General features: G+C 41.4%; 1 protein-coding gene across 1 annotated transcript in view; it reads left to right on the top strand.

Annotated features, from left to right (window-relative positions):
• The window catches only part of ANK3 (ankyrin 3), a 204,877-nt gene that overhangs the window by 104,796 nt on the left and 72,329 nt on the right, over positions 1 to 27,752 (top strand). Inside the window, exons 14-24 of the mRNA XM_062580702.1 lie at positions 722 to 919; positions 1,469 to 1,567; positions 2,308 to 2,406; positions 5,662 to 5,859; positions 8,285 to 8,383; positions 16,387 to 16,485; positions 16,574 to 16,672; positions 17,087 to 17,182; positions 20,262 to 20,334; positions 20,542 to 20,604; positions 27,381 to 27,504. Coding sequence (XP_062436686.1) covers positions 722 to 919; positions 1,469 to 1,567; positions 2,308 to 2,406; positions 5,662 to 5,859; positions 8,285 to 8,383; positions 16,387 to 16,485; positions 16,574 to 16,672; positions 17,087 to 17,182; positions 20,262 to 20,334; positions 20,542 to 20,604; positions 27,381 to 27,504 — 1,247 coding nt within the window. The remainder of the gene's footprint in view (positions 1 to 721; positions 920 to 1,468; positions 1,568 to 2,307; positions 2,407 to 5,661; positions 5,860 to 8,284; positions 8,384 to 16,386; positions 16,486 to 16,573; positions 16,673 to 17,086; positions 17,183 to 20,261; positions 20,335 to 20,541; positions 20,605 to 27,380; positions 27,505 to 27,752) is intronic.

Raw genomic sequence — 27,752 nt, 5'->3', positions numbered from 1 at the left:
TTTTATATTTGAAATCAATGGGGTTATGTTGTTCTGAATGAGCAGTTGGAAAAGAAAGTGAATTTTGGGACCACACTGGCTTTTTTTCTTCCTATTATCTTTTAAATGGTTGAATTTAATTATGCTCTGTTTCCTCAAAATGGTGTATAGATATTTATCTTCCTGATTTTTTAGTTTTAGATACAACCTACTGTAAAGTCACAAAATATCAAACATCAAACAAAGACTTCACCAATAAAAAAGCAGGAAATATATTATCTAGTACAAGTTACTTGGCACTAGGCTCTTCAAGTCATCCCAAACAATGATTATGTTGTTAGATATTTCTGGGAATCATAAAAGAGGTCAATATGTGGGGAAAGGTATACATTCACTGCATTTTGAGAAAGGTCTCTAGTTCAACAGAAAACTCAATGCAATTTACTGGTAAAGCGAAGCGAGACAAGTCCAGATTAAGAAAATTGGTCAATTTTATTTACTTTTATGGGTTATCTGTTTGTATGGAACATTTTGTGATGCATCAACGAAACACCAGGTATCTTTATGATATGACAAAGAGAAAACCAGGGTTCAATATTCAGTAGGTAAGATTTCAGTAGAATTAACATTCATCTGCAATTTCAAAAAGCAATAGAATCCAGACAAATATTTTCTATCCAAATATGCAAATATGAACCCTTGTTTTGTTATTATAGGACTGTACTGTTTTCTGTATGTTTAGGATGACCAAACGCCCCTGCACATTTCTGCTCGACTGGGAAAAGCAGAGATAGTACAGCAGCTGCTACAGCAAGGGGCATCTCCAAATGCAGCTACAACATCTGGCTATACACCCTTGCATCTTTCTGCTCGAGAAGGACATGAAGATGTTGCTTCTGTTCTTTTGGATCACGGTGCATCTTTAGCTATCATTACGAAGGTAAAGGAGTTGCAAAAATGATAACTTGAGTAATAAAATAGATCTGTAGCAAGTGCTACTTGTGAATTAGTTACTTCAAGAGTATGCATACAAATAATGAGGCTGTGCTTTGCTAGAAGGGTACAAAGCTTTGTGTTTTTATCTCAGAGCCTGATATATCACATATCCAAGTGATTAGACATGCATTTGTTTCGGAATGAGAGGAATGCAGGGCAGAAATTCCTTACGGAATAGATAGAGTAGATAAGCTGTTACCCAGACTTGCCCTTGGACCTTTGGTGGTATGAGAACAGGAACTGGCTCTTTCATTTTTACAGTCATTTTAATACAGATGTGGCTTTTTCTCGCAAAGGAGAGCTTCAAGACCTGTCAGAACAGTAGGAATAGGGAAGCTGTAGGCTTGCTGCCTGTAGGGATGCTTGAACTATGCGAGGGGCTGAAAGGAGAGAGCAGTCTCCTTGTTAGTCAGAGGTGTTCTCTGCTCTGGACTTCCAGACTCTCTAGGAAAAAGAAGGCCCAAGGCTGCTATATAACTGTTTTTGCTTACAGAAAGGATTTACTCCTCTACATGTGGCTGCAAAATATGGGAAAATTGAAGTAGCCAACCTCCTGCTGCAGAAGAATGCATCTCCAGATGCTGCTGGAAAGGTAGGCCAGAAAAAGCCACTGTCGCTTGCATAGCAAATGCCTATACACGTAATAGTCTAACAATACCATCCTACATACTTACCACTACACACACTAATATTCACAGCTGAGGTTTATTTGGTATAGGTTTTATATCCCAGTCCCTCTTGGGGCTACTAGGAGTCAGCAGGCTCTTGACAAAAGTGACTTCTACTGGCATTGATTGACAACAGAATTGTTGTGTTCTCTGTGTATCCATCCAGGGGAATGGAGACAAACCATTCCTTAGCTTCCTGCTCAGACTATTTACAGTCCTTATCAGAATTTTCAGGCATCTGGCTCTGCGCCCCCTGCTCCCATGACAGGGGGCAAAGCCAAGAAGGATCTCAACCTTTTTAAGTCAGCCCAGCTCAGATTTTCACAGATCCAAGGGATGGCTTACTTATCCACTGCAGTAAAAGAAAAACAGTGCTAAAGGTTTGACCTCAGGGTCAAAATTCCTTACCTGCTCTGTGCTGGGGGCAGCACAGATACATGCTTCTCTGTTTGTCTGAGCCTCGGAAAGTTAACTGCACTTTCACAGCTCAGTAATGATTTTCAGATCTATTTCATTTTTTGATTCAAAAGTTATTAAAGACTCTTAATATATAAATGAGTAATAACAGGGTTTTTTCACCTTGTCTGCTCTGATTTTCCAAACTTATGAGTTTTCCCTGGAGGCGGTCTGTAACAGCACTTGTTTGTTCTGCATGTGTTTTTAGAGCGGTTTAACACCACTGCATGTGGCTGCACACTACGATAATCAAAAAGTGGCACTTCTACTGTTGGATCAGGGAGCTTCACCTCACGCATCTGCTAAGGTACAAGTACTAGCCACTCTGCGGGAACAATACATAAGATTTTTATATCACTTTATTCCCTTTCTAGCTCTGTTCCTTCCAGAATGTATATGCTACAGTTTGCAACAACAAGGACCCTTTGACCTTGCTTATTGGTGTTTTGCATTCACATAAAGCTCTGAAAGTTGTTTAAAATGCTTCCACTGGTGAATAAAAAAAGAAGTAAAAAAAGCAAGTACAGACGCAGAAAAATTCAACGTTTTTGGTTCCAGTGAAGTTCCATCCTACTGAACATTAAGCCTTGCCTTCACTTTTCTGGTCTCCTTAGTTCCTTCTCACAGCCAGCCAACTTTGTATTTTTGCGTCTTACCATCTGTGTAGGGTAAGAGGAGCTTGCTTAGCAGAGGTAGTGCTCCTATATTGCACCGCAGGGTGATTTTTGAGGTGTGATATGTTTTTCAGTACAATACACATAATTATTAATGTGCTTCATCATACTTGTACTACAGTGTAAATGGACTTCTGAGAAAATTAAAAAAATGGTCACAGCCCTGTTTGGGTTATGAGTGTAGGACTTCAGAGGGATGTGAAAAAATAAATGTTTGAATGTGTAATAGTTCTATGAATAGGAAAAAGAATTTAGAGAAATCTGAAGTGTCTGTATCTTTCGGGGATTGAGGGAGATTGCCCAGCAGTAACCCTGTTTTAAATACTGTCCAATAATCAATAGTCCGACAGCAGTAATAAATAAAACAAGGTTGAAGAATATCTATGTCCAAGCAGGGTAAGCACGGTGTAAATACGCCATCTGAAATAGCCCAGATATAGTCCTAGATATTGTCATGAAAAAACCTTGTAGCAAAGGAGAGCTAGTGGAAAGGCCAATATCATGCATAGACAGACAGTCCTTCTTGATTGCCCTCCTCTCACACGCGGCTGAGCACAGCCATAACACGAGAGCCCTTCTGCATGGCTGAAGAGAACCGAGACACCTGTAAATGGGAGGTCCCAGAATGCACAGTGCGAAAGAGTGGAAAGTTAAATAAATGTGACTAGCCAAGAGCAACAGCGCAGTCTAAAATCAATAACGTCGATAGTGGCAATCTGCCAGAGCAGCGCCAGGAGGTGACCTGGAGCGATCTCTGATCTTTCACTGCTGCAGCGCAGTGCTCTTAAATGCCACGGTGGGGAAGGAGAGGCCTTCTGAAGGGGATGAGAAGATCCTGACCCAGTTTTCACTGAAATGAACCACTACCAGTGGGAGCTGTGCATCCTGTAGGGGCAGAGATTCCCAAGGGCTTGGGAAGCCCAAACCGAGGGGGAAGAATTATAGTATAATAATAAACTCATGTATTAGTCACCTTGGCTTCCCCATCTGTAACCAAAGAGTTTTTTAGCTGCCACTTTGGGCTTTCAGTGCCGGCTCTAGCGCTTTCTAAAACAAAGCGTTTGCTAGTATTCTGTAGCAAGTGAGCTCCGGCGACACATTGAGCAGAACATCAATACTAAATAAAATTAATGGTAGCCTGTCTGTTGCTTTAGGCACCCACTGTGCAGTCATCTGAAAGATGATGTGGTAACAGCAAATGATTTCCTGTTTCTTCTGTAAATGTGTTAAGTTGTATCTCTCATCACTAGCTCCACAATTAGATTTTTCAACAGTTGCTTTGGGTCTACCCCTTCTCTCCCTAACGCTGGTCTTACGAGTGGCTCCTGGCACGGCAGTGTTTGCCCTGACCAGTGGTCGCTGAAAGGATGTGGGAAGTGGCCGTGTCCAAGTACAGCAGTGTGACACAACTAGCTGTTCTTTCTTATAGGCAAAAATTAGGCTTCTGCCTAATTTTAACTGGCATCTGTTTTACATTGCCTCTCTTCTTTTTTGTTTCTCAAGCCTCAGTTTTCTCTTCTCTCTTTCCGTCTTTAACCGCTTTCCTGTTTTACGTCTTTTCCCTAGCAGCCAGAATAATTCCGTACTGTCCCTCCAAACATCTCCGTTCCCTTCTGTGCCTATTCGCAGTGACAGAGCCCAGGCCTTATCATGGGGGGGTTGCAGATTGAGACTGAGCTGAATTTCAGCTTTTATTTTTCAGCTTTCTTGTTGCCTTCTCTTGGCAACCTGCTGCTTTCCATTTCACTGAAAGCAAAATATGTCCGTTTCTGAGGAAAGGGCTGGAAACTGCATTTGTATACAGGAGCTCAGTTTGAAATACACAGATGGAGAGGTTCAGCACAGCTGAGAAGCGCTCGTGCGGTGATGGCTGTACTGTGTGTCAGTCCTGTACGGGGAGTCCAAGGGACGGGATTGCGTTTGTTTTTTCTGATGCACTTTATCTACAGAGTGAGTGTAAAGTGGCCGTACACTTTCCTTGAGAGCTGTGACACCACGTTTTGTGGGTGTCTTTGAGATTGCTGCAGCCTGCTTTGGTGAGGTGCCGAGCACCCCCAACCTGGGCAAAGTCAGGGGGAGCTGCACGGGGAGCACAGAGCCTGCACTGTGCCCCGCTGACTGCCCTGCAGTACCCTGGCCTTGATTAAATAGGCATCGTAATCTCACCCAAAGGCTGGTCGTGCCTTGGTCAGTGTTTGGTATTTGCGTGCTGATCAGTTATTTTTTATATTTTTATCTATTTTCTTCCAAATTCTTTCTCTTGTAGAATTATAAAATTTTATCAAGCAATAGATGTTGCTTTTACATTCTTACCAGTGGACTCGCTAGGTGCACATACTAGAAGGAATAAAATAATTAAAGGATGTAAGCCTGTAAAGCCCTATACTTTAATTCCCCCTTGATCTGAACCAAAACAATCTCTCAAAAAGGTTAGAGTAAACACTGCAAGAAAGACTGGCCATATTTCACATATATAATGTTTTGACTCTCACTGGGAAATGAGAGAAAAAAAAACAATAGCAGCCGTTTCAAGTTATGAACACACATCCTGTTCTCTGTGTTAAAGATTTATATGTACATTTAAGGAAAAGTAACAAATACCTGTGAAATGAAAGATTCCTATCACTATAGGTTGCACTGTTCTGAATGGATAATTTTCCCCTAAATTTGAAAGTTCATCAGATTTCTCAGAATTCTCCTAGTTGTAGCAATCTATTTAAAAATAAATTGCTCTGGTATGCTCATTTGTACAGTTAGTTAATACTGTATTTGGTTATATTTGGCAGAATTTTTCAAATTAATCACTTCATAGAGTCAAGTAGGTATAGAAAAGTGATTTTTCATGTTGTTTAATGAGTAGCTTGCAATGAAGTGCTTTCTGTTGACAGAACGGCTATACACCACTGCACATAGCTGCCAAGAAAAACCAGATGGACATAGCAACTACACTGCTGGAATATGGTGCTGATGCCAATGCTGTAACCAGGCAGGGTATTGCACCTGTACATCTTGCCTCTCAGGACGGCCACGTGGACATGGTGTCGTTGCTTCTTACTAGAAATGCTAATGTAAATCTCAGCAACAAGGTAAGCATTCCTTCTGGTGTTAGGGCAGTAAATAAAAATAGCAACAAGAAAGATGGGGGCCTGCAAGTGAATTTTGTCCAATGCGATTTTGCAGGTTTTGAAAATTACTGCAGGTATTTGAATATGTATCATCATTTCTTCTAGCAAAGCAACTAGCATACAGCGTTTACTATATGATATTGGATGAACTGTATCTCAGTACTCAAATTTTGTAGTACTACATATGGCAGAGGAATTTATTGATCCATCTCCCTTCCTTCCACAATACACTAGTCTGCCAAAACATGTCCACAGAGAAAAAGTCTTCTTCACCCCGGCAGTTAGTGGGGTGTTATGTGTCATTTATGAGCGTTTAGATACATGCCTGCCCCTTAAGCAACAGTGACAACTAACTTATTAAGAGAAACTGAATTTTTTTTATAGGATAACAACAGTGAGGTGGTCTGAGATTTTGTTCATTAATTTAAGTAATTCTTCCTCCCCAAGGGGCATTCCTCATAGAACAGTGATTTTCAGTGTAATTTCTCCTGGGGACTGGAAAGGGAAGTCAATGGATTTTAGTTTCTATATCTATGACTTTATAGGCCATTAAGTCTGCTCTGTGGTAATGTTTCTAGCAAATGGCAGCCTTCATTCTTTAAATGCTCCCTCCCAGCCATCAGAGTTGTTGTAAAGTGCAGTTTCAGTATGCGTTTGTGTGTCTAAAGTGGAAAGACAAGAGAAATTTTTCATAGAGACTGTTTCTCATTCACAACAGGTAGAAAGACTCAGTGTCCTCTGAGGCTGTGTGGGGTGCTACAGAGCGCTGCCATGTTTTTCTGTTGCTAACTTTGCAATTTGTTTATTTTTGCTCCCTCCTTCAGATAACTTCTCTTGCAGATACTGACTTTCCCTAGTCTTAATCAAGTGTGTTAGCTTGTGTGGGGCATGGTGTGCTTTGTATCTCCAGAGTACAATCTGATGTGTATGCATTTTGCATCACGTTGACTGTCATGGTTTTGTTGCTGAGGCTAATGCAGGGAGCATGATTGCTGCTGCTTGGCGTTTTGATTCAGTCCCAGCAGAGGTTAATTAGCTGCATCATCCTTCAATCTGTTGCTACTCAGTTGCAATCTCTAGTTTCTCATTGTACAGATAACAGCACCCTTTGAAAACAGTTCCCTTGCACACAACTTAAGGATCCACTTTTCACCAGAGCTCATCACCTGTATTTGGAGCCAGACATTTAAAGGATGTTGACTTTTCTTTTTTGCAACAGGAATAAAGGGGCCATTCATTTCTTTCAGGGTCCACAGCATGGTTGGAGCTGAATAGTCAAAGCCATGTGTGTGGGCTCTGAGCACTTATTAAACCTTTTAAAAATTTTGGCCCAGAGTATCCCTATTAGCTAACTTACAATTGATTATTTTTCTGTATTTGTGTAATGCAACCCACATAAGTTATGTTGTCATAAGCATTGCCCATTCTCCCAGCCAGCAGTGAAACAGTCACTCAGCAGTTACTACGTTTGGGAGCAAGTCCACACTGCAAGGCATGGGTTCGGTGGAGATGGTTTTGGGTTTAAGTGGTAGGAAACCATGGTAAGAAACTTAACAAGTGTTTCTGCCTGATATGCCAACTGCTGCGACTTGCTGTTCTATCACCCATGTGAAAGAGAGCGGAAACAGGAGGAAGAAAGGAGAATTGAAACTTGCAGGGAAAGGAAATTCTTTCCCATTCCTAACAACACCACCTCAACAGCTAATCTCTTCTACTCCTTTTATATTAGGTCTTTTACAGGATAGCAAGTTGTATGGCTGCTGAGGTTTTAAGAATCCTAGGTCTAAAGTTTGGAGAGAATAAGAAAAATAATGAGCTATCCAAAAATCCAGCTGTCAGTTCATATCATCTAGCAAGTCTGCATACTTTCTGGGCTGAGAGGAATAGACCGTTCAGAGAAATGTAATTTTATCATTTTTTTTCTATGTTTTAGAATATTTGAGTATAGAAAGTTGATTGATAAAGGGTAAGGTTTAAATCTGAGTAAATGTTCATGGAAATCTTGTAGGAAGATAAACAATCATTCAATGTTCCTTTAAAAATCTTATTCATTCTCAGGAAGTGAAATAACTGGGAGAGAAGAATTATCTTGCGAATTTTTCTTCAAATTCCATAATATAATTTGCTATCCCACAATTAATGCTGCATAAAAAAATGTTGCTTGGATAAAACAAACATTAACTTGCTGGCTTTCTAATTGTAGTTTCCTGCAATTCAACAAATGTGATCAGTAAGCACATCATACAGATAATTTACACCTTCACTTGCAAACTATCCTTTCATTAAATGCAGTAGTACTTTTTGAGCATTACCAGTAGAGGAATTTGTCTTTTAGTATTCACACGTTTCCACTGAAAGATTGTTACCTGTTGGTCCTAATTTACAGAGTGGACTGACACCACTCCATCTGGCTGCTCAAGAGGACAGAGTCAATGTAGCGGAGGTTCTTGTTAACCAAGGAGCTGCTGTTGATGCACAGACAAAGGTATGAACACCACTGTAAATATGTATTATTTCCTTTCAGGGAAGCATGAGCCTGGGAACTAGACTAGTATTCAGTTTTAGGGTGAAACTGAACTAACAGCAGTGAAACATTCCTCCTAATAAGTTATTACAGAATATATTATGAACACTAAATAATACTAAACATTCAAGTCTACATGTCTTATGCTTAGTCTAGTAAGCTTAGTTTTGCCAAATATTTAAAATCATGGAATCATAGGTTTCATAGGAATCATAGTAAGGTTTTGGAAGGGACCTCTGGAGATCATCTAGCCCAACCCCCCTGCTCAGCAAGATCACCTACAGCATGGTAGACAGGATTGCATCCAGGCGGGCCTTGAAGATCTCCAGAGAAGGAGACTCCACAACCTCTCTGGGCAACCTGTCCCAGTGCTCTGTCACTCTCACAGGGAAGAAATTCCCCCTCACGTTCAGGTGGAACCAGGTAATATTTAGATTGTATCTTACTGTTCTATTTTACTGAAGGAAAGTGGCATTAACCTGTTTTGTCTATGTAAGAAAACTTTTAGAAAAGCTAGAGATATCTTTTCAGAGATGTCTTAGTTTTTCACCTTGCCCACAGCCTCATCTACGTTTTGTAATTTTTGTGTTGCATGTACTTTTGATTCAGCTGACATGAAGCAATACGTAGTGGAATTGTTATTTAAAACATCTGCGTTTACAGCAACACAAATGAGGTAAATGCAAAATTCCTGGTTATTAAGTGGTTAATATTTTTTCTCCCGATTCATGAGACTTCATGAGATGAAGTAGTCTCCTATTCCTGAGCTGCTATGAAACATCAATCCATAGACATGATTCTCGAAGCGCAAGCATCATTCTTATTCCTTCTATTCCTACAGCTGCACCCAGCCTGCATGACTAGGTGCCTCTGAATGTCTAAGCCAGTTCCTTTTGCAAAGTATAGCTGAGTGGGTCATTTAATAAATGGGTGCATAATAGGAAACTGACTTCTTCTGATGTCCCAAATTCAGACCAGACTAGTGTTATCCTGACAGAAATATGGACGTATTAGGTTCTAGGTAAATATGGCTCTATTCTGTTTTCAGAAATAGTATTGCAGATGAAACGTGTAGCTATTGGGAAAGAATTCTAAATCGCTTGTTTATCACTGTTATCTAATATAAAATACATAGACACAGTGATCATTCATCTCAAACCTAGTTGCCTAAGCATAGTTTTGCCTAAAGTAAATATTTGGACTCCTAAATAAGAGAGATCCAATTTTCTATGGACTCTTAAGTAAGAGAGACCCAACTTTCTAAGGTGCTCAGGAGATGGCTTTGGGGACCTCCAGCAATAGTGCCTTCCTACTTCATGGTATAGAAATGGGAGTGATGGCCGTGGCTAAATTCCAAGGGCCTGTCTACAAATGATTTTATCCTTATTAATGCTGTATACAGTGCTCAAAAGTTAAAGATGATGCTCTCAATGTTGATTACACTTAAATTCTTCATGCATTCTCTAGATCTCAGAATAATTCCTTTAAATGGGTAAGAAATCAGCTGTGATCAATTACTTTGGCTGTAGCTGATCAGATCAACTAAATGAACCAATTTTCACAACCTGACTTGCACACTTTGTGCAAAGCAGCAACTTCCCTAACTCTCTGCTATATGTGTGCCCCAGGGTAGATGCTGTACTTACATGCCTGAAACGTTCCCGCATATCAAAGCAATACTGCAGCAATATTACCATTATAGCATCACTGATACCTCAAGAAGGGCTGAATCTGTCATCACCTCTGGCTGCAGGTCAGATTAGGCAGCAGATCGTAATCCATGGCAGAGGGAAAAGTCATTGGGATCTAATTTCCTACTGCATAACTCCAGCTGCAGCTTTGTGTTAAGCTGCTGATTTCAATACTGTTATTCTGGTGTGAAATGGAAGTAATTTTGCTGAAATCCTAGGAGTTACTCCAACTTGTACTTTTATAACGTATTCTCAGTCTCTGTTTTACGGATTTGGGTTCTTGTTATCAGCTACATCATCGAGCAGCAGATGAGATCTGCCCTGGTTTGTTCTTTGCACGATTTCCTCAGACATATGTGGTTGCCTTTCTGGAGGTAATTCCTACCTAGCTTCAGCTTCTGCAGTGTAACATTGCAGGACCTGTGGTATTAACTTGGTCAAGAGCTGAATTGCTTCTTAGCCTATAAAACTTGTCTCTCAGCGTTTACCTTTCTCTCACTTCTCTCTGTCCCACAAGTAGTGAATACTTTAAGGAGACATTTACATTGACAGGTGCAGGCAATCATGTGTACACTGCATGCTCTCCGGTGTCCAAATAGGATCCAGTTCTGGACTAATGGCCTTTTAGTCACATTTGCATGGTGCAGAGTCTGAGATACTGTCACAGCTGAGAGGGAGGGCGTGTGAGTTGGTCTCAGGGCCAGCTTGGTGCGGTAGCATAGCGCTGTGCTGAACTTTGAGCCTGGCAGGTTAGGAGTGAGGAGGAGCAGGCGTATGACTGTGTAGAAGAAAAGGAAAAGGGCTTCAGTTTCTCATTCAGAGATCACTCCAGGGTGGAACTCAATTTCTTAGCTGCATCTCTGCAAATTAACCAAGTCAGCAGGTCAGAGCATATATGAGGAAAAAGAACTTGGTGTCTTATTTGACTGTCTAGAGCCTGAATCCTGTTGTCAGTAATAGTCATATCATTTTCAAAGTAAGGGCAAATCCCTTGGTGTTCACACAGATAACTCCATCATTTCTCTATTATATATGTAGCTGGTGCAAGCAGCGTGGGGGTTTCTGATATACATTAGCTTCTGTGGGAGTGCTTTGTCATTGTTGGGAAGTGGGGCAGGGACTTGTAGGCCAGGCAAAGTTTCTAGTGTATTTGAGCAGAACAACTGCTTTTCAGTGTGGCATATCACATGTCTGGGAAAATACATCCTGCAGGATTCCATGGTGGAGAAAGCTTGCGATGGCTTGTTCTCCCGTCTACTGTGCTGACTCTCCCTCTCTACCTTGGGAACGGTCTGTTTCTTAGAAGAAAAGTGCCTGGGTGCCCTGCAGAATTGTGTTAGAGTTGGGTGAGCTGGGTGCTGTTCAGTGGTTTCCTCATTTCCCACCAGCTGGGTTTGCAGAGGTGAGCCCTCGCAGCTCTGCATAGCCAGCCACACTGAGATCATCTGGCTTTCCACCGTGCCAGGAATCCACTCGCCACAGCCTGTGATACAGGGGAAAGTGGCAGTGCACTGCCTTGTCACACAGCTTGGAGTGGCATTATCCTGGGGACTGCCTGTTCCGACAGCAGGACCACGGCTAACCTTGCGTTCTCTTTACTCCATTTCACACCTATATGCTTTCGTTACTTTATTTATTATAGCGTGGATGATCCTTCTTTGTTTTTGCTCTATTTAGCTTCTCTCCCCATCATCTTCCTTATTTTCCCAGGTTAAATAAGCACTGGCTGTGTCACTCCAGTGCAGTATCTGTCAATGGAGGGAGAACACTTAATTTCTTAGTAGGTCATTCAACTTTCTGTGTAGGCACCAATGTGCTATCATCTTCCACTTCTGGAATATGTTCTTTAATCATCATTTATATATAACTTACACTCCCTGTAAAAACATCCAGACTTTGTATCTCTGACACATGGGAGTCCTTACCCCTGCTCAAGTTCTGAGGCAAGAGCTTTATTTAGGGGATTAAAAGGGAAGATTGGACAGTGACATATTTTCTCTCTCAAAGCTATAGCAGGCAAGAAAAAGAAATCTACTACTACAGGAAATTTATTGTGCAGGAGATTAGTTTGTATGATTAGAATTGATTCTTGCTCTAATACCTATAAGCATTTTCAAAATTACTGTAAAGGCTTGAACCATTGCAACTGTGATTCTTCGTGTGTTTTCCTCCCAAGAATGTTTTTTCCTGAACTTTGTTGTAGAAGACGGCATGAAAGGGAAGTAGCCGCTGGTTTTGAAGTTCGTTTATTGATGTTGTTATGGAATTCTCCTGGTTCTGCAGCATCAATTAGCTAAATAGCTGCTAATCCCAGAGCTGCAGGAGCCTCACTCGGTCATGCTGAGGAGTAAACAGCGCTGGTTTAGAGTGCCGGAACTGGAGCTCGACAGGCCACAGTGGCATTGGCAGGGGGGAGGTGGTATGTTATATTAAGCTTAGCCATGTTAGGCTGAGCTCCATTGATAAAGCCACAGAAAACAGCTTATCTTTATCTTTTCAGCACCTTTGATGCTGAGACTCTGTGTTACGTAATATCATGCTTAACGCACGGAATGCTTATGTTACATCTAATATTGGAAGTTACAAACAAATTTGCAGACATGGATGTGAGCAGATTTTCCTTCTCTGGTGGTAGTGTTGGGTGTGTAAAAGCTATAGTGGTACGCGTGATCTTGCTGTTGTTGCAGGGCCTTTATACTGAAAGCTGGCACAGGTAAATACTTTTTCATGGCTCAGCAAGTCTCCACATGTCACTTTTCAACTGTTTTTCCTATTGGCTAATGTCTCCTTAGGTTATAGCATTACATAGATGGGCTGACAAAATAAGACCAACAAGGGAAGGGTGCTAGTTCAGTCAAGGATGAAGAGCAGGATTTGGAGCTTTTATCTCAGTGCAAGTCATCTTTGTCAAAACTGTTGTTACACCCTGCTTGGGGCCAGGTCTCTGTCGGGGAACTTATGGTCTCACAGTCCCTGGTTGACAACTGTTTGGATAATAAAGCTCGTGTTAAACTGTCTTTTGATCCTAAAACTAGTGTTAATAGGAGATAATGGTGACTGAGAGGCCATGATGTTCTTTTTCAGGTTGAGTGGGCTACTTATTTCAGATTTATTCAGGGAAGTTGGAAGATCCATCTGCCTACCCTGTTCTGACAGGAGTCCCATAGCAGCCCTGAGCGTGACAGCAGTTCAGAACTGAGCTAAATTTTACACCAGAAAACCTCATTTTCAGATGCAAACAAAGGATGGGAAGGGAACAGCAAAGGTGGGGAGCGGATCAAGGATTTCCTTTACTTAGACTGAACCCTCAAACATGGATATCTTCAGTAGATCTTCATGGTTCATTGTCTGTCTTTCCTTGCCTCAGTTATACAGACATTTATGTGGAAATTTCCACCCTAATAATATTCAATGATGACTCTTTGCAAGGTATTTCATTATGTTAGGCCCTGATCCAGCAGAGCTGTGGAGTGTGTACTTACACATAGGTTTACCTGCTTTACTGGATGGAGGCTGGACGCCTTTGTGATCTTTGAATCAGGAGCGTTTCCAGCCTCATCAACAATAATACTGTAGTTTCATTGTCTGACATTTACAGCAGAAAAACAAAAACGGAGCAGCTTGAGAGTCAGCATGACTAGAAAGAGGTAGTAACTCAAGCTGTCATGATTTACGGTTATTACCAATGGAGAATATTAAAATAATACACTGAGATGATACATAAGGCTTATGATAATTTCCCTCAGAAATTGAAGGGCAAGAGAATAAAGTACATTATGTGTTTCTGTGTGTTACATTAGAGTGGAAACGCTCAGAATTTCTTGGGGTTTTTTTTTGTTTTGTTTTATTTTGGTTGGGGTTTTTTTTTGGCACTTATGGCTTTTGATAAGCCCTTCCCAGCTGCTAACTCCCATATTGCTGCTCATTCTTTAAAACAGCTAGAAGCAACAAGGCCAACAGATTGCCAGAAGGTGATGAGCTTTAGAGCTGTATTAAACAAAACTCCCGTTTTTTCTTAGAAGTAACTTCTTAGTATTAGCAACTGTACTAAGTCTCTGAGAGCTTATACCAGTAAATATGACTCTAAATCTAATCTGCTATGCAGAAATGTGTATAACTGTGGGTTTGTTTCAAATTATTGAAGCAAAATATTTCAGCCTCCTCGTATACATTTCTATGGGGACTGAAAGTAGCAAGCTTGAGTAGTGATGAGAATTGCTATTTTTATTTTTAATTTGGTTGTGTAATCACAAAATCTGGCAGTCAGAGTGATGAGAAGTATTAGCAGAATATCTGTCTGCAATGAGGAATTTGGGAATAAATGTAAAATTGGAATCTTCCCAAACTAGAAGCAGTTCAGTACTGGAATATGTAGTGTAGCTGAGAAGCAAAAGATATCCTTTTCAGGTCTCAGGATTAGAAGGACTTTTTGCTAATTAGTTTTATTTTGACCAGTGCTATCACTATGAATGCTGCTGGCTATGAAAATGATAGATGCTCTCTAGTGTAAGAGGAGGTCTCACATGCCCAGTGTATCTGTTGCACTCGCTATTGCCACTTCTGTGTCACTCTGTCATTGGTGATCGTGCACTGCAGTAGGCACTGCCTCATCAAATACGACATGACGTGACCACAGGCTATTACAAATTAAAAAAAAAAAAAAAAAAAAAAAAAAAAAGCCTCCAGATCCCCGGTCTCATGGCCAGGCAGCATATTGTCACGTAGAGATCAGAGTTCGGACAGGAAAACTGGTGTTTGCCTGCCAGGCTGGCAGGTGCCGACATTGCTACCCGGGCAGCGTGCGATGCCTCCAGCAGGGAAGTCACCTCCCGGCGAGCCTGTCTCCAGCTGCCGGACCTGACCGGCCCGGCGGCACGGATGGCTTCGGAAGGAGCTGCCTTCCGCCTTCGCCCCTGCGGTAGGGAATGACAGACCACGGCAGCGAGAGCAGTGAACAGGAAATGTCGTGGCAAGGGTTTCGAAGCCCTCCCAGTTTCTGCCACACACAATCAGAGGGGAAAGAGGAAAAGTTGTCCCTTCATCTTTGATTTGAGCAGCTAGCTGGTCACGAGTAACAAATAGCACCAACAATTACTGTTGTAGCAATTTATGAAGGTAGCAAGTGTAAAATCTTTGTATTTACCATTTGTAGAAGGGAATTCATGGCATAGTGCAGTAAAGATCAGGGTTTAGACAGCTGCTGAAGGAGAGAGTAAGCTTTAGTCCTCTGTTTTGTTGCATTGTGTATTAAATTTTAACTGTTAATTGAAGTGTTTAATAAAATTAAGATTTCAACATGCTCTTTGAATTATTTTAAGACTGAGTTTTAACCTGAGAAAATGCAGAGTCCACTTAGTGATTCCTTGTTCACTATCCTTTTGCTAAGGTTTTGAAGAGATAGTTAAGAGTCTTCTGTGACCTGCTCAGTTTTTGGAAAATCTGAAAAAATAATTATACGTTACTATAAAAAGTCATTCAGTTGTGTCTATGACATTTGGTAGGTGAGCCTAGCTTCCCTGCTTTGCTTTTCCATCTCATGTCCTGTGAGCTTCCAGATGTTGTTGCAATACTCTTCAGACATTTTCAATCTGCTAATAAAAAAAGCAGGTAGTGAGGACAGAAAGGAAACATTTGACTTTCTCATCATTACAGTTGTCAGGAAAAAGCAACTTCTTCTAGTTTGTGTAACACAAGGCCAGACACATGAAAAAATGAGACCTTTTTGTCTTAGAGCCTCAATTTGCCAGCAGGCATTTCAGTTTCCATAGGGTTATACTGTACTGCTAAAGGTGGCAGATCAGTCACGGTGTCTCAGGCTTACCTTCTGGGTGTTTTAGGCAAAATGGATGAGCTGCTAGTTACAGTTTAGCCCTCAGCATGCTTGATTTTTAGAAAGTCAGTATTATTTACTTATTTATTATCATACTGTAGTAAGACCAATCAAATATGTGAACCCCACTGTGCAAGGTATATATGCACATTTATTTAAAAAGATAGTCTCTGACCCAAACCCTACAGTCTGAGCATTGGAGAGAGAGGCAAATCTTTATTCAACATCACATGTGCTGAAGATTACAAAGATGCAAGGCATTCAGAGAGGTTCACAAAGACGAGGACCGCACCAGCATCATCAAAGGAATATGTTCAAGGCTGGAGGTTTTTCACGTAGGCCAAAGGAACAAAGCTATAGGGGATGTGTGCTGTTTCACGTCTGTTTTTGTCAGGGAATCCATGGGGTTATTCACATTTTTTACCTGCTTACTTCTCTTCCAGATGGGATACACACCTTTGCACGTTGGTTGCCACTACGGAAATATAAAGATTGTTAACTTCCTTCTGCAACATTCTGCGAAAGTCAATGCCAAGACGAAGGTGAGTTTTCCACCTTCATTTGCTTCACTTTGGCAAGGTGAGGAGCGGGCAGTGCACACCGCAGCCGTTTGTTTCGCTCTCCCTGCAGAACGGGTACACGCCGCTGCACCAGGCCGCGCAGCAGGGGCACACGCACATCATCAACGTCCTGCTCCAGAACGGCGCGGCGCCCAACGAGCTCACGGTGGTAAGTGTGGTGGCATGGGCAGACGGGAGGCCGCTTCTCTCCTACTGGGCTCAGTCATTCCACACAGTGCACGGGGTTGTACCACAGCTGTGTTTCAGCAGCGGAAATGGGAGAAGAGTGTGGGAGGAGTTGAGAGGAAGAGAGCACAGGAAGCCCGTTTCCCTAGGCACCTATGAACTCTGTGCCATTATCTCTTCCGCAACTAGAAGAGCAAACATTTGACATTTTACTTCTTTCTATAAAGAGTTAAAAACTTAGTTACCTACCATACCACTCCAAATCCATATATATATATATTTTTTTTCAGTAACATGCAAACATTTCTCAGCCTTTATTGTGCATTTTTCTACAGGCCTGTTTCTATGCTTAGCTTTGCTAATACTGAGTTCTTGTTATAAATATTTCAATTGTTAGAATGGAAACACTGCCCTTGCCATTGCTAAGCGACTTGGCTACATTTCAGTTGTTGACACACTGAAGGTGGTGACAGAAGAGACGATGACTACAATTGTAAGTACAGCTTATTTCAGTAGTGAATGGAAGAATCCTGCCTCGGCCAATGTATTCGGCTTTATTTAGTTAGTTAGACTTGTACTGAGATTTCAATCTAATTTCTGCCTATTTCCTTTCACTAGTGTAAAGTGGATATTCAGTCAAATATGAGCAATATTATTTTTAAGGTGGTAAACCTGACTAGGATGTGTGCAGAGATTGCCAGCTGAGCAGAAAGTAGACAGAGTACTGACCGGTCATTGCTGGCATGTTTGTTTAATGCACATGTTGCTTGCTGCACAAAACTCACAAATGGAGGCAACAGTGGAAAAAAATCCTGGAAACTTCATTGGATAAGATTCTTCTTCTCCCTTTTGAGAGGGTTCAGATTACCAAGGGACTGATGTGTACTGGGTTGTATTTGATCTAAGAGCAGCTATGCCAAAGAAAAAAGTGTTTGGAATTCACTGAACATCTCGTCACATGGTTTCTGGCCTCTTCTGAAAGGTGATTTAGGGCTTCCTACTCAGCCTGCTGCAAGCAGCCTTCGCCAGCTCCTGCAGCTGCAGCTTGCCGTTGGCTTACATACACATGAAGTCAACCCCCTCTGTCTTGCCTCTCAGGAAGGTTTGTTGCAGCATTAGCCTAGAGATACGAGGGGTAGGAATGATCGAATATTACCTGCTATAAGAAAAATTATGATTCATAGAATCCAAAAGATTTCTCAAACGGTCTTTTGTTCAATAAAGTTTTGCCACATTGCTCTATGAAGATTGTTTTCATGAGGCGAGGAGCCTCCACGAACCACCCTGGTGGTAAAGACAAAATGTAGTCCTAAAAACATAAATCCAGAGCCTTGGCTCCAAATTGGCTTTTTTTCATTCTTTAACTCTTTTATTCCTGATTAAAAAGAGGGAAATGTGTCTCTGTGTGTGTGTGTGTTATTTTTAGGCATATCAGAGACAGAAAACTGTTGCTATGTGTTTCATATTTTGTCATCATCAATTTGTGTAGTCTATTAGTGCAAGCAGGTGGTTGCAATACAAAGAGCATTTGGGATGACAGGCAGATTTTAGCTCTGCTACTTCATGTGCCTTTTCTTACTGTGACTTTCCTGGCTGCTTCTGTACTTCAGCAGCTTACATAAAATCTACTTTGCTCTTTTTGAATGGCACAAAAGATAAATTTCAAAACAATACGAATGAATATGCCCCCAAAAATCATTGATCTTTCTTACAGCCTCTCTTTAGGCTCTCCCAAGCATTAATTTCTTTCTAGAAAGATTTCAGAATATTCTTCTGTGACCTAAAAAATCAGTTAAACAAGATTATACAGAGTATCAAAAGACTGAATGGTTGTCTAGAATACAACCAGATAGCTGCAGGAAAAGTAAAATCATATTTTTATGCTAAGAACTCCCAATATGACAAGTCCATTCTTAGCTTGCAGAACTAATGAGCTGTGTTTGTGTCACGTGATGAAGAATGATCATTTGTTATATTCTGCGGATGAAGAAGAGTTAGTGAAAGTAGACTAGGCTTTGAATTGTCCTAGGAAAATATTTTATACGCTGAAAAGCATGTGCTATCTCAAATAGCTCTTCTTTTACTTAAAGAGAAGCCCAGAAATAACTTCTTTTAAAACTGAAGTATGCTGCTTATCAGTCACAAGTGTATAATTTCCAAACTTTGGAAGCCTAGATATAAAATCTGATTTCCAGCTGAGGAACTTAAAAACTCAATTCAGCTACTGAGACTGTTTTTTGAGGCATGTGGCTAAACAACTCCCAAAGGTAAATTTAATGAAACCAGGGATGAACATAGCTAATTTTACTGTGATTTATACTCAAACACCAATAAAAATCTGATATTGCCTGAAAGAAAATCCTGTGATTTTACTAGTTTAACAGAAGTATGTTTAAAAGATTTGCAAGTAATTCCCACAAAACAAATGTGAGGATTTTTATAAGTTCTGTGATGTTTGAGCATGCAGGAACTCTTCCATTACATGAGGTGATGGCAGTAAGTCAAGAAACATAAACTGCCATGTGACTATTTATGAGGCCAGACAAAAATGAAATATTTTAAAATAGATGAAGAATTAAAAGGTGTTTAGTCCTCCTGACCTTTGTTAATGATTTGTTATTTGTATGGGAAGGATCAGAAGTAATTGTGGTAGAATAATAATAAATAAATAAAATGAACATGGAAGTTTTTTGTTTTTTTTTTTTTTTTTTAACTTCACAGCACTCCTTGAATACTAACTCTGCAGAGTCTTCTGCATGACCTTATACTTCAGTGGTGCTTGTTGTGCTGCATGGCAGCTGGAGAGTAAAAAGTGCATGTGATGTTATTCATGGGATGTATAGGTGTATTCTAGGAACAGATTTGGGGCATTCGTAACATTCTTTTTTTTTTTGTCTTCTAAGTTTTTTTATATTGTTCTTTGCATCTGAATAATATCACGATGAATAAATATCACCATGAAAATGAACCACTTTGAATGTCTTTCAAGCAAAAATTCTTTAGGGGAATCATTTCACCTTCATGTGGCTAAAATTGTTCTCAATTGTAGGAAAAACACACAATTCACACTGAGGCACCTCTGAAAAATACCGTATACATTAAGCTTGCTCCTAAATATCAGTATTTTTCTGATAGTAAAGGAGAAATGCTTCCCTCAAAAGGAAGGGCTATATAGTTTAATATAGATTACATATTCCTGCTCAAAATTTCAAAGACTATTCAAAGAGTTCCTTTAAAATCCCTTGGCATGAATCTCTTGGATTTAGTGTACTTGTTCCTTCTTTGTGATATAATCTTTTAGGCTTTCAGTTCATGCTCTCTGCTGTGAGAATTTGGATACAGTTGAAAACACTAATGTAATATTGCATGTTTTTGTATTATATCAGGATAGTCCCTTTTACTGTGAAGTTTTATGCGTGTATACAAAGGAAAGTAAGTAAGAAACAAAATAAAATCTTATTTCGCTAATTTCAGATAAAGATATGGCCTATCTTGCATTTAGTTTTTGAAATAACTTTAATTTTAGGGAGAACAATGCCTACACTCTGAAATGATTTTTTTTTCTTTGACAGACTGTTACAGAAAAGCACAAAATGAATGTACCCGAAACTATGAATGAAGTTCTTGACATGTCTGATGATGAAGGTATTAAAAAATAAAAAATCCCTTGCACTTATTTTTCAGTCTTTCCTTGTTATAAGGAGAGTTTATTTAAAAAAAGAAAAAAGAAAGAAAAATGCGGTATTACTTGGATATCATCTTTGTACACTCATTATTGTTTGACGTTGATTGTTTTGTTGACATATTGATAGTCTGTTTTATTTGATTGTTTTGTTTATTTAAATCATGCAGTTCGTAAAGCCAATGCCCCTGAAATACTCAGTGATGCTGAATATTTGTCAGATGTTGAAGAAGGTATTTGTACATTTTTGTATTGCAGTGATGTTTAACTTAAGCATCTTCCTTTTATTTCAACTCTCTGGAAATTAATCCTTCGGATAATTTTTTCTTATTATCCCACTAACAATAATTTTTGCTTTATAATTGAGAATGCTTTCAAAAATTCTTTGAGCTATTGCTGATAATCCTCTAATTTTGTCTGAATCTCTCGCTCTCAATTTTTTACTCAAATTGTTTCCACTGTCCTGGGATACTCAGTCCTTTTGCTGCTGCTTCTGTAAAGAAGAGAATAGTTTTGTAATTGTAACTGAAAAATTAAGTATCAGATAAAAGAGACCAATATAAAAAAAACTTTGAAAGAAATAGCAGATGGTGAAAGCTAACAGTGGAAGGAATGGAGTTATATTTGTAAAAAGAATTCAGGTGTGGATTCAGCACCGGAATAATTGATTTAAATTGATAATGAGCCTTTAGCTTTGAAAAAGTACTTTTAGGATGAAAAAAAGAAAAATGTATAGACATCATATGCAGTAAAACCACATCAGATAATGTTTGTCCTGTGTAAAGAGGCTCCTGTGCTGCACTTGAAACGTTGGTGTGTGCTAGGATTACAGGACGTGCCTTGTAACTGAGATTTCTTCTGTACCGTTCTGCAAAGTGAGGTGAAATCTGTGCGAGTGGCAACGAGCCCCCAAGGTTTCAGCACCTGTAAATAAGCCTCCCAGGCTCTCCGAGCTGGCAGGACGCTGCGCGGCCCGTTAGGGTTGAGAGAGATTTGGCAGTATGGAATACTGCAAGTATACCTTGCTGCAGCAGGTGCTTTCCTTTCCCCTACCACATCGCCTGTCAGGTCAGACCTTCCTCCTGTCCTTGGTGGGCAGAGGGCTGGCGGGTTTCGCCGGGAAGTGGTGGAAGGTGTCACAGAGCGATTAGGTCCCAAAACCAAATCCAGAGGCAGGAAGGTCTGAGTTTACGGAGAGAAGAGCGGCGGTGTGCTGAAGGCTTTTTGTTTTGTCCCTGTTTGCCTGCATCAGAGCTGCAGTTTTTTCTTCTGTAGTAAGGAAAGTCAGTGGTTGGTTGCAATTTTCTTGTGGCTGGTTTCTCTTATTTTCATGCCTAGTAATATATGTACTTTCAATTTTTATAGCTTTTAACAGTAAGAAGTAAAAACTATTTTAGCTAGGCTCATTGTGTTTAAATCTTGTTTAATTCATGCATTGAGGCTTTTCTTTTGTTTTCAATTTGTCACTGTGTTCCCATTGCTGCATTTCCAAGTGGATAACGTTCTTACCATCCACCTGTGTTTTCAAAATAACTCTTTTAGGCTATTGTATTGGTCAAAATATAATACAGTGTTACTGTATTGTATTAAACAGTGATGCACAATAGTTACATTAGTTAATAGAGCAATCACTATGGCTTTATCCCATTGCATCCTGAGGAGTGGTACAGTTGAGAAACACTCGTGTATGGAATCATAATATCAGAGCCTAAGATGTAAAACATGACTTCAGTGCAGGGCATCCTCTGTTAAAGCCAAATGCAATGCCTGAAGCAATGGGAGAGAGCTGTGGAAGGTTTTTGTCCAGTCACTAACTCTCACTTTAACAAAACATTTTTTTTAAAAAGAAAGCTGTTTAAGAATATAGGAAATATAATCAGTTCCTTGCTGGAGAATATCTTATGCAACCGTATTATTACTAGGGGAGCAAAGAGACTGGTTTATATATTACAAGGTCACTTTCAAAGCGTAACTCTGAACAGGCGCTTTCAAATAGGTATTAATCTTTGCTGAAGCATTCCAGTGTGCAAGGCATACAATGAATTGCAGAGGCTTGAGGTAACAATCTCTGGTCCATCTCCCTTTTGTGTCTTCCACATCAATAAAAATTACCAATGCCTTTTGCCACAGCTCCTCAACGTTGGTAGGGTATTTATATATAAAGCATCCACTTGTGCTAGCGGAAACAAATACACTCAAGATGGTGAAGCAATCTGACAAATCTCATTGCCAGAGAGCTCATTTCCAAGTGAGAGCAGGGCACAAATTTATCTCCCAGATCCAAGCTCTCCCTCGCTCACTTAAAGCAAATGTAATCAGCCAAGCTGTTCAGTGAGACTAACTTATTTTTAAAAAGTTCTTAACAAGCCACAAACTTCAAGGAGCAAATACCCACTTCAGAAAACTCTTTCAAGCCAAGTCAAATAGTAAGAAAAACTAACGACTTGGAAACCAGAGTCTCACAGCTCAGAGACAAATGGCAGGAAGATGTTTCCTTGTATTTATATGTCTTGCTGTGCCTGCTAAATAAGCATTTACATGGAAATTGTGTAATTTCTCTTCCCTGCAGAGGATGGTTTGGTTTGGAGTCAAACTAGATGAGAAGGGAGATCATTTCTTCCTTTTCCCAGACTAGTCTGGACATTCTGCCTGAATGAGGTTAAGTGCTGGAAATGCTGGAATGTTGGAAAGCGGCTGCCCTGTAAAAAAAGAAGGAAAAAAAGGGGGGGGGGACATTAATTTGAAAGGCCTGAATGTAATTTTGTGGGGAAAAAAATGAAGGTTCGTGTTCTCACATAGCAGAAAGTTTGTGTAGAAATATAAAATGTTCCTGTTTCCTGCACACACTAAATGTGCTCCACTTCTTTTTTTCTTTCTTTTCTTTTCTTGTTTGCTCTTAAAGAGATTACATATCTTATAAATGTGAAACCTGAGCGTACAAAAGCTGGGTCTTTCCTCTTACCATCTCCAGACGCAGGCTTGCATCCCATGTGCCTTGCGACTGCTGGGCGCCCCAGGGAAGCACCCTGCAGCCGTGGGGCTGGAAGGGAGCAAGGAACTGTTGATGCAGCAGCACAGCCCAAGCCTTGCCTGAGCTTGGTGCTTCCTGGCAGCCGCACGCCCAGCTTGGGTGCGTGGGTCCCGGCAGAGGCACCCGCCTCAGCCTCGCTGAGGGAGCAGGAGCTGGCACGGCTCTCATCAGCGAGATGAGACAGTAATTAGCTCTGCCACGAAGCCCCCCCGAAAGCTGTTGCTGCTGTTCTGGGGGCTAAGGAGGTGCAAGCAAAAGAAACTGGTGCAAAGAGGGAGCAAACTTTATGACTGAAGAAGGAGAAAGTGGTATGAGTGTTGAGAAACAATGTTGAGCTTTTAGTTTTTTTTTATTGAGTCTTCAGTAGATAACAACAGATTTTTTGGTGTGGGTAAGGACACCATTTTAAACCCATTTAGTGGAGATTCCTATCTCAGTAGGAGTAAGTATGATGCTAATCAATCCCTGGCAGATTAGGCAGATGTCCTCATAGGCCAGGAGCTCATACCATAGGATCCCTGAGTAGGTGCTGGGCTGTTGCAGTGGCAGAGAGCATTTAAGAACCCTTAGGAAAGTCTTCATGAACGTCATCTTTCTTCAACATGTAGTGTATTGTGAAGGAAGCGATGGATCGTTTTGGAAGGGGTTGCTTTATTACATTTTTATGATCAGAGTTGTCTGAGATTTTATCTCCATAACCTTTTACAGCTTGATAAAAGGTTCAGTGGTTTGGTATTGGCATTTGTCCATATTTGTGTGAAGCCAGGCCCTTGGGTACAAATAGGAGCATCCTTCTCTTCTGTGGGGCTGTGCCTGTTCTACCATCAGAGAAGTCTGATCAGACAGTGATGGGGGAGTAGTGAAAGCTACAGTTGTCTTTAGCAAAGCTAATGACAAATGCCCCCATGGATCCCAGACTACAGTTACATTTTATCTGGGGCTTTCCCAAGCCACATGAGGCCTTCTTTTCTGGTGCCAGAGAGCTTTTACTTCTCACTGGCCTCTGAAAGAGCATCTAAACGTGCTCTGGCAGTTCCCAGCTCTGTAAGTATCAGACAGAAAGCGAGTGGCCCAGCAGAGCTGGAAAAATGGTCCTTTGCTTCCTGCTAAGGAGACCTTAGTAAAATTGCCCAGCAGGACTTCATGAAAACTGAGACACCCTCATCTGTAATACTGCTTGGTATCATAGCAAAAGTGAGAAAACCATGGGAAAGGATGACAAAGCAGGTAGAGAGGTGCTCAGAGGTAGGGAACAGCTTCCACAGGAGAAGAGACTAAATAGACTAGGGCTGTCCATCCCAGAAAAAAAAAAGGATGAACGGGTGATAGCTTAGACTGTATGGGTGGTGAAGTGAGTAGAGATTGGACTGCTTACCATTTCTTTCAGAATTATAGGGCTAGGGAGCATCAGATGAACTAGGAAAAGACAGATTCAAATTAAACAGAAGGGGATGATCTTCACCTACGTGTAGTTAAGCTGTGGGAGTCCTTGCACACCTACACCCTTCATGTGGGGAAAGCAAAAGGTTTGCACAGGTTCAGAATGTAATTGGATGAAGTTAAAGAAGAAAAAAATGCCCATCCAGTGCTATCTAAATCTCCTGTGGGTTTAGAAAATCCATTTTCAAATCACTGCCAGCTGGAAGAATGTCCTGGAGGACTTCCACTATGTCATGCTCTTCCCTACTGTGGCTGCTGTGGGAGACGGGATATGCTCAGACAGACAGGCCTTTGCTTGGACCTACTGCAGCCGTCCTTACACGGACTATGACGGGCTCCGGCACTTGCAATAGTAGTCCAGCGCGAATTGTTAGCCCAGCGGTAGCCGTGTGTCCGGCGGAACGTCTGTCTGCAACACGCCACGCGTCACGAGGGCAAGCAGAAGCGAAGGACGGCCGCTGCAACAGGGCCGGAGCAACGCCGGCTTTTTCCTGGGTGCCTCACGTCCTGGGCATTTCTCCATACTGGGTGTGCGTGCGTGTGTGCGTGCACGTGTGCAGCCGCCCCCGCGGCCCCGGGGGTGCGTGCATGTGTGCGTGCGTGTGCATGTGTGCGCGCGCGTGTGTGCGCGTGCAGCCGCCCCCGCGGCCCCGGCCCCAGCCCGTTGCGGCGCGGCATCAGATTGCGGCGGGGCGACACCCCCGCAGCGCGCCATTTACATAGCGATCCGCGGCGGGGCTCGCCCGGGAGGAGCGGCACGGGGATGTCTGCGGAGGGGTTACGCAGGGACTGCTGGGGCTTTTTTAACTTCAAATAACTGTAGTCATTATTTTTCGTTTTGTTTCGTATTTGAAAAGACCTTTGATCTGAGTTGAGAGGACAGAGAGGCACATGTCCTAAAATACATACGAAGAGATCAAGATGTTAAGAAGATCTCAGTTGTTGTGTGGAAAGCGAATATGACCCACAGGGATTAGTTTGCTTGTGCTGGTTTGGAGATTAACTCTAAATCACTGCTTAAGGACTAATAGGACTAATAGGAATTCTTGGAAACACCAGGGAAAAAAAATCTTATAGACCAGACTGGTGAAAATGGCTTTCCAAAACAGTAAGACTTTTTAAAGTTTAACTTAATATATTAATGTTTCTGTTTCTGGGGATTTAATGCTTTATGGTATACTATTAACATCTTAGCTTTAAAATTGTTACTTAAAATAATCACTGTTGCTGGGTTGCAGGAGAAAGTTGGTCTGTTTATTTTGCCGTTCGCAGAGCGGTGGCTGGAAGGGTATTTTTGGAGTTGATTGTTAGTTTAAAGCCAGAGCTCGCCTGCGGTTTCCTGAGTGAAGTGAATGGAAAGTGCTCTGAGCTCCACTGAATGAAAGAATTGGAAAAATAGAGCTGAGCTTTTGGAGTCGCGTACCTAAACTTCCCTCCTGCGCAACTTTTCCACGCCTGGAACTCGCTCAGAGCAGAGCGGAGGGTGTGAGCGTAGGCAAGCAGGGGACTCGCAGGCAGCTCCCCTGCTCCGCGTTGTAGAGGAGACCGGGGCGGGGGGGGGGGGGGGGGGTGGAAATGGTACAGCCGTGTAAGGCATATTTTCGGCTTGCTCTGTCAGTGCAGGAATGTAGGTTTTTGGTATGATGTAATGGTATGCAAATGCTGGTGGTGAGAGCAAACTGCTCCGTTAACCCTTTGCAGCAACTGCCTTCCTCTCTGACAACTTAACTTTTCTTACTTTCATTTTTTCTAAAAAAACTAATCTACTTCTTTGTTAACATCCGTGTGCCAAACATATCTGAAGCTTTCAGATGAGTGAGTTAACAGCACTGGTCTGGTGAATGCTGATTCTCCGGAGCGTGGGAGCACTTCCTTGGCTTTGTTCCGCTCCCCTTGGTGTTTTCCTGGTGCCTGTGCTCCCCCAGCAAGCTGTGTGATGGAGAGGCTTGATGAAGTATTTGCCTTATCTTAATCAACTGATCTGCTTGGGGGTGGGCTGTGTAAAGCAGTTCATAAAAACACGCTCTTAAATTCAAACTTGCAAAACTTACTGAAAAATATCTAAGGGCCTCCTCTTTTACCCGGCGGCCATTCAAGCTTGCTGCGCTTTTCAGTGCTAATGGGCAAACAGACTGTAGCTCAAGGCTAATGTTTTTAGCATATGGAATGACCCAACTTTAATTTGTCAAGTGGCACTTTTTAGTAGGGAAAGAAAAGGTGCATGCGATGGTGCAAAGTGCAGAACCCTTTAGCTTGCTTAAATAAATGGGCACAAGTCATCACTCGTATAACTTGATTTACTGGATTTATGGCAAGGGGAAGTTTAGCCCCTTACATTGGCTCCCATAAAGTTATTTTCTCAGACCTGTTCAGAGGGCGGATAACTGACGTTCTGTATGGAAAGAGCCTGAGGGAGAGCGGGAGTGCCGGGATTGATTACTTGGTGGCAAGCAGGGAAAGGGCATTATGAATTACTGAGCACACAAACATTCACAATACATGGAGCTCCTGATTTCAGCTTGACTTTTATACTGGCAGGTGAGGATGCAATGACAGGTGATACAGACAAGTATCTTGGACCACAGGACCTAAAAGAGCTGGGCGATGATTCTTTGCCTGCTGAAGGATACATGGGCTTCAGCCTCGGAGCCCGCTCCGCCAGGTACTGTATTTGCTGCTTCTCTCGGCTGTGTGCCACCACAGTTGCAAACTTTCACAAACCAAGTGCGTTATTTCACACAAAGCTGGAGTCTATTTTGAAACGAAGTAGAGGGGGTGGACTTCCGTGTTATGATATTGCTACATATTTAAAGCATATGTTCATTGCTGTTTTGTTTCATATTCTTTATCCATGCTGGCTTCTGATGGCAATGATACAGAAAATCAGCTATTCATTTTTTCTGGTGTCTG

The sequence above is a fragment of the Rhea pennata genome, chromosome 7 (genome assembly GCF_028389875.1).
Source record: "Rhea pennata isolate bPtePen1 chromosome 7, bPtePen1.pri, whole genome shotgun sequence".
Classification (NCBI taxonomy): Eukaryota; Metazoa; Chordata; class Aves; order Rheiformes; family Rheidae; genus Rhea; species Rhea pennata.
The sequence above is the reverse complement of the archived record's forward strand: the minus strand, read 5'-3'. Positions and strand labels throughout refer to the sequence as shown.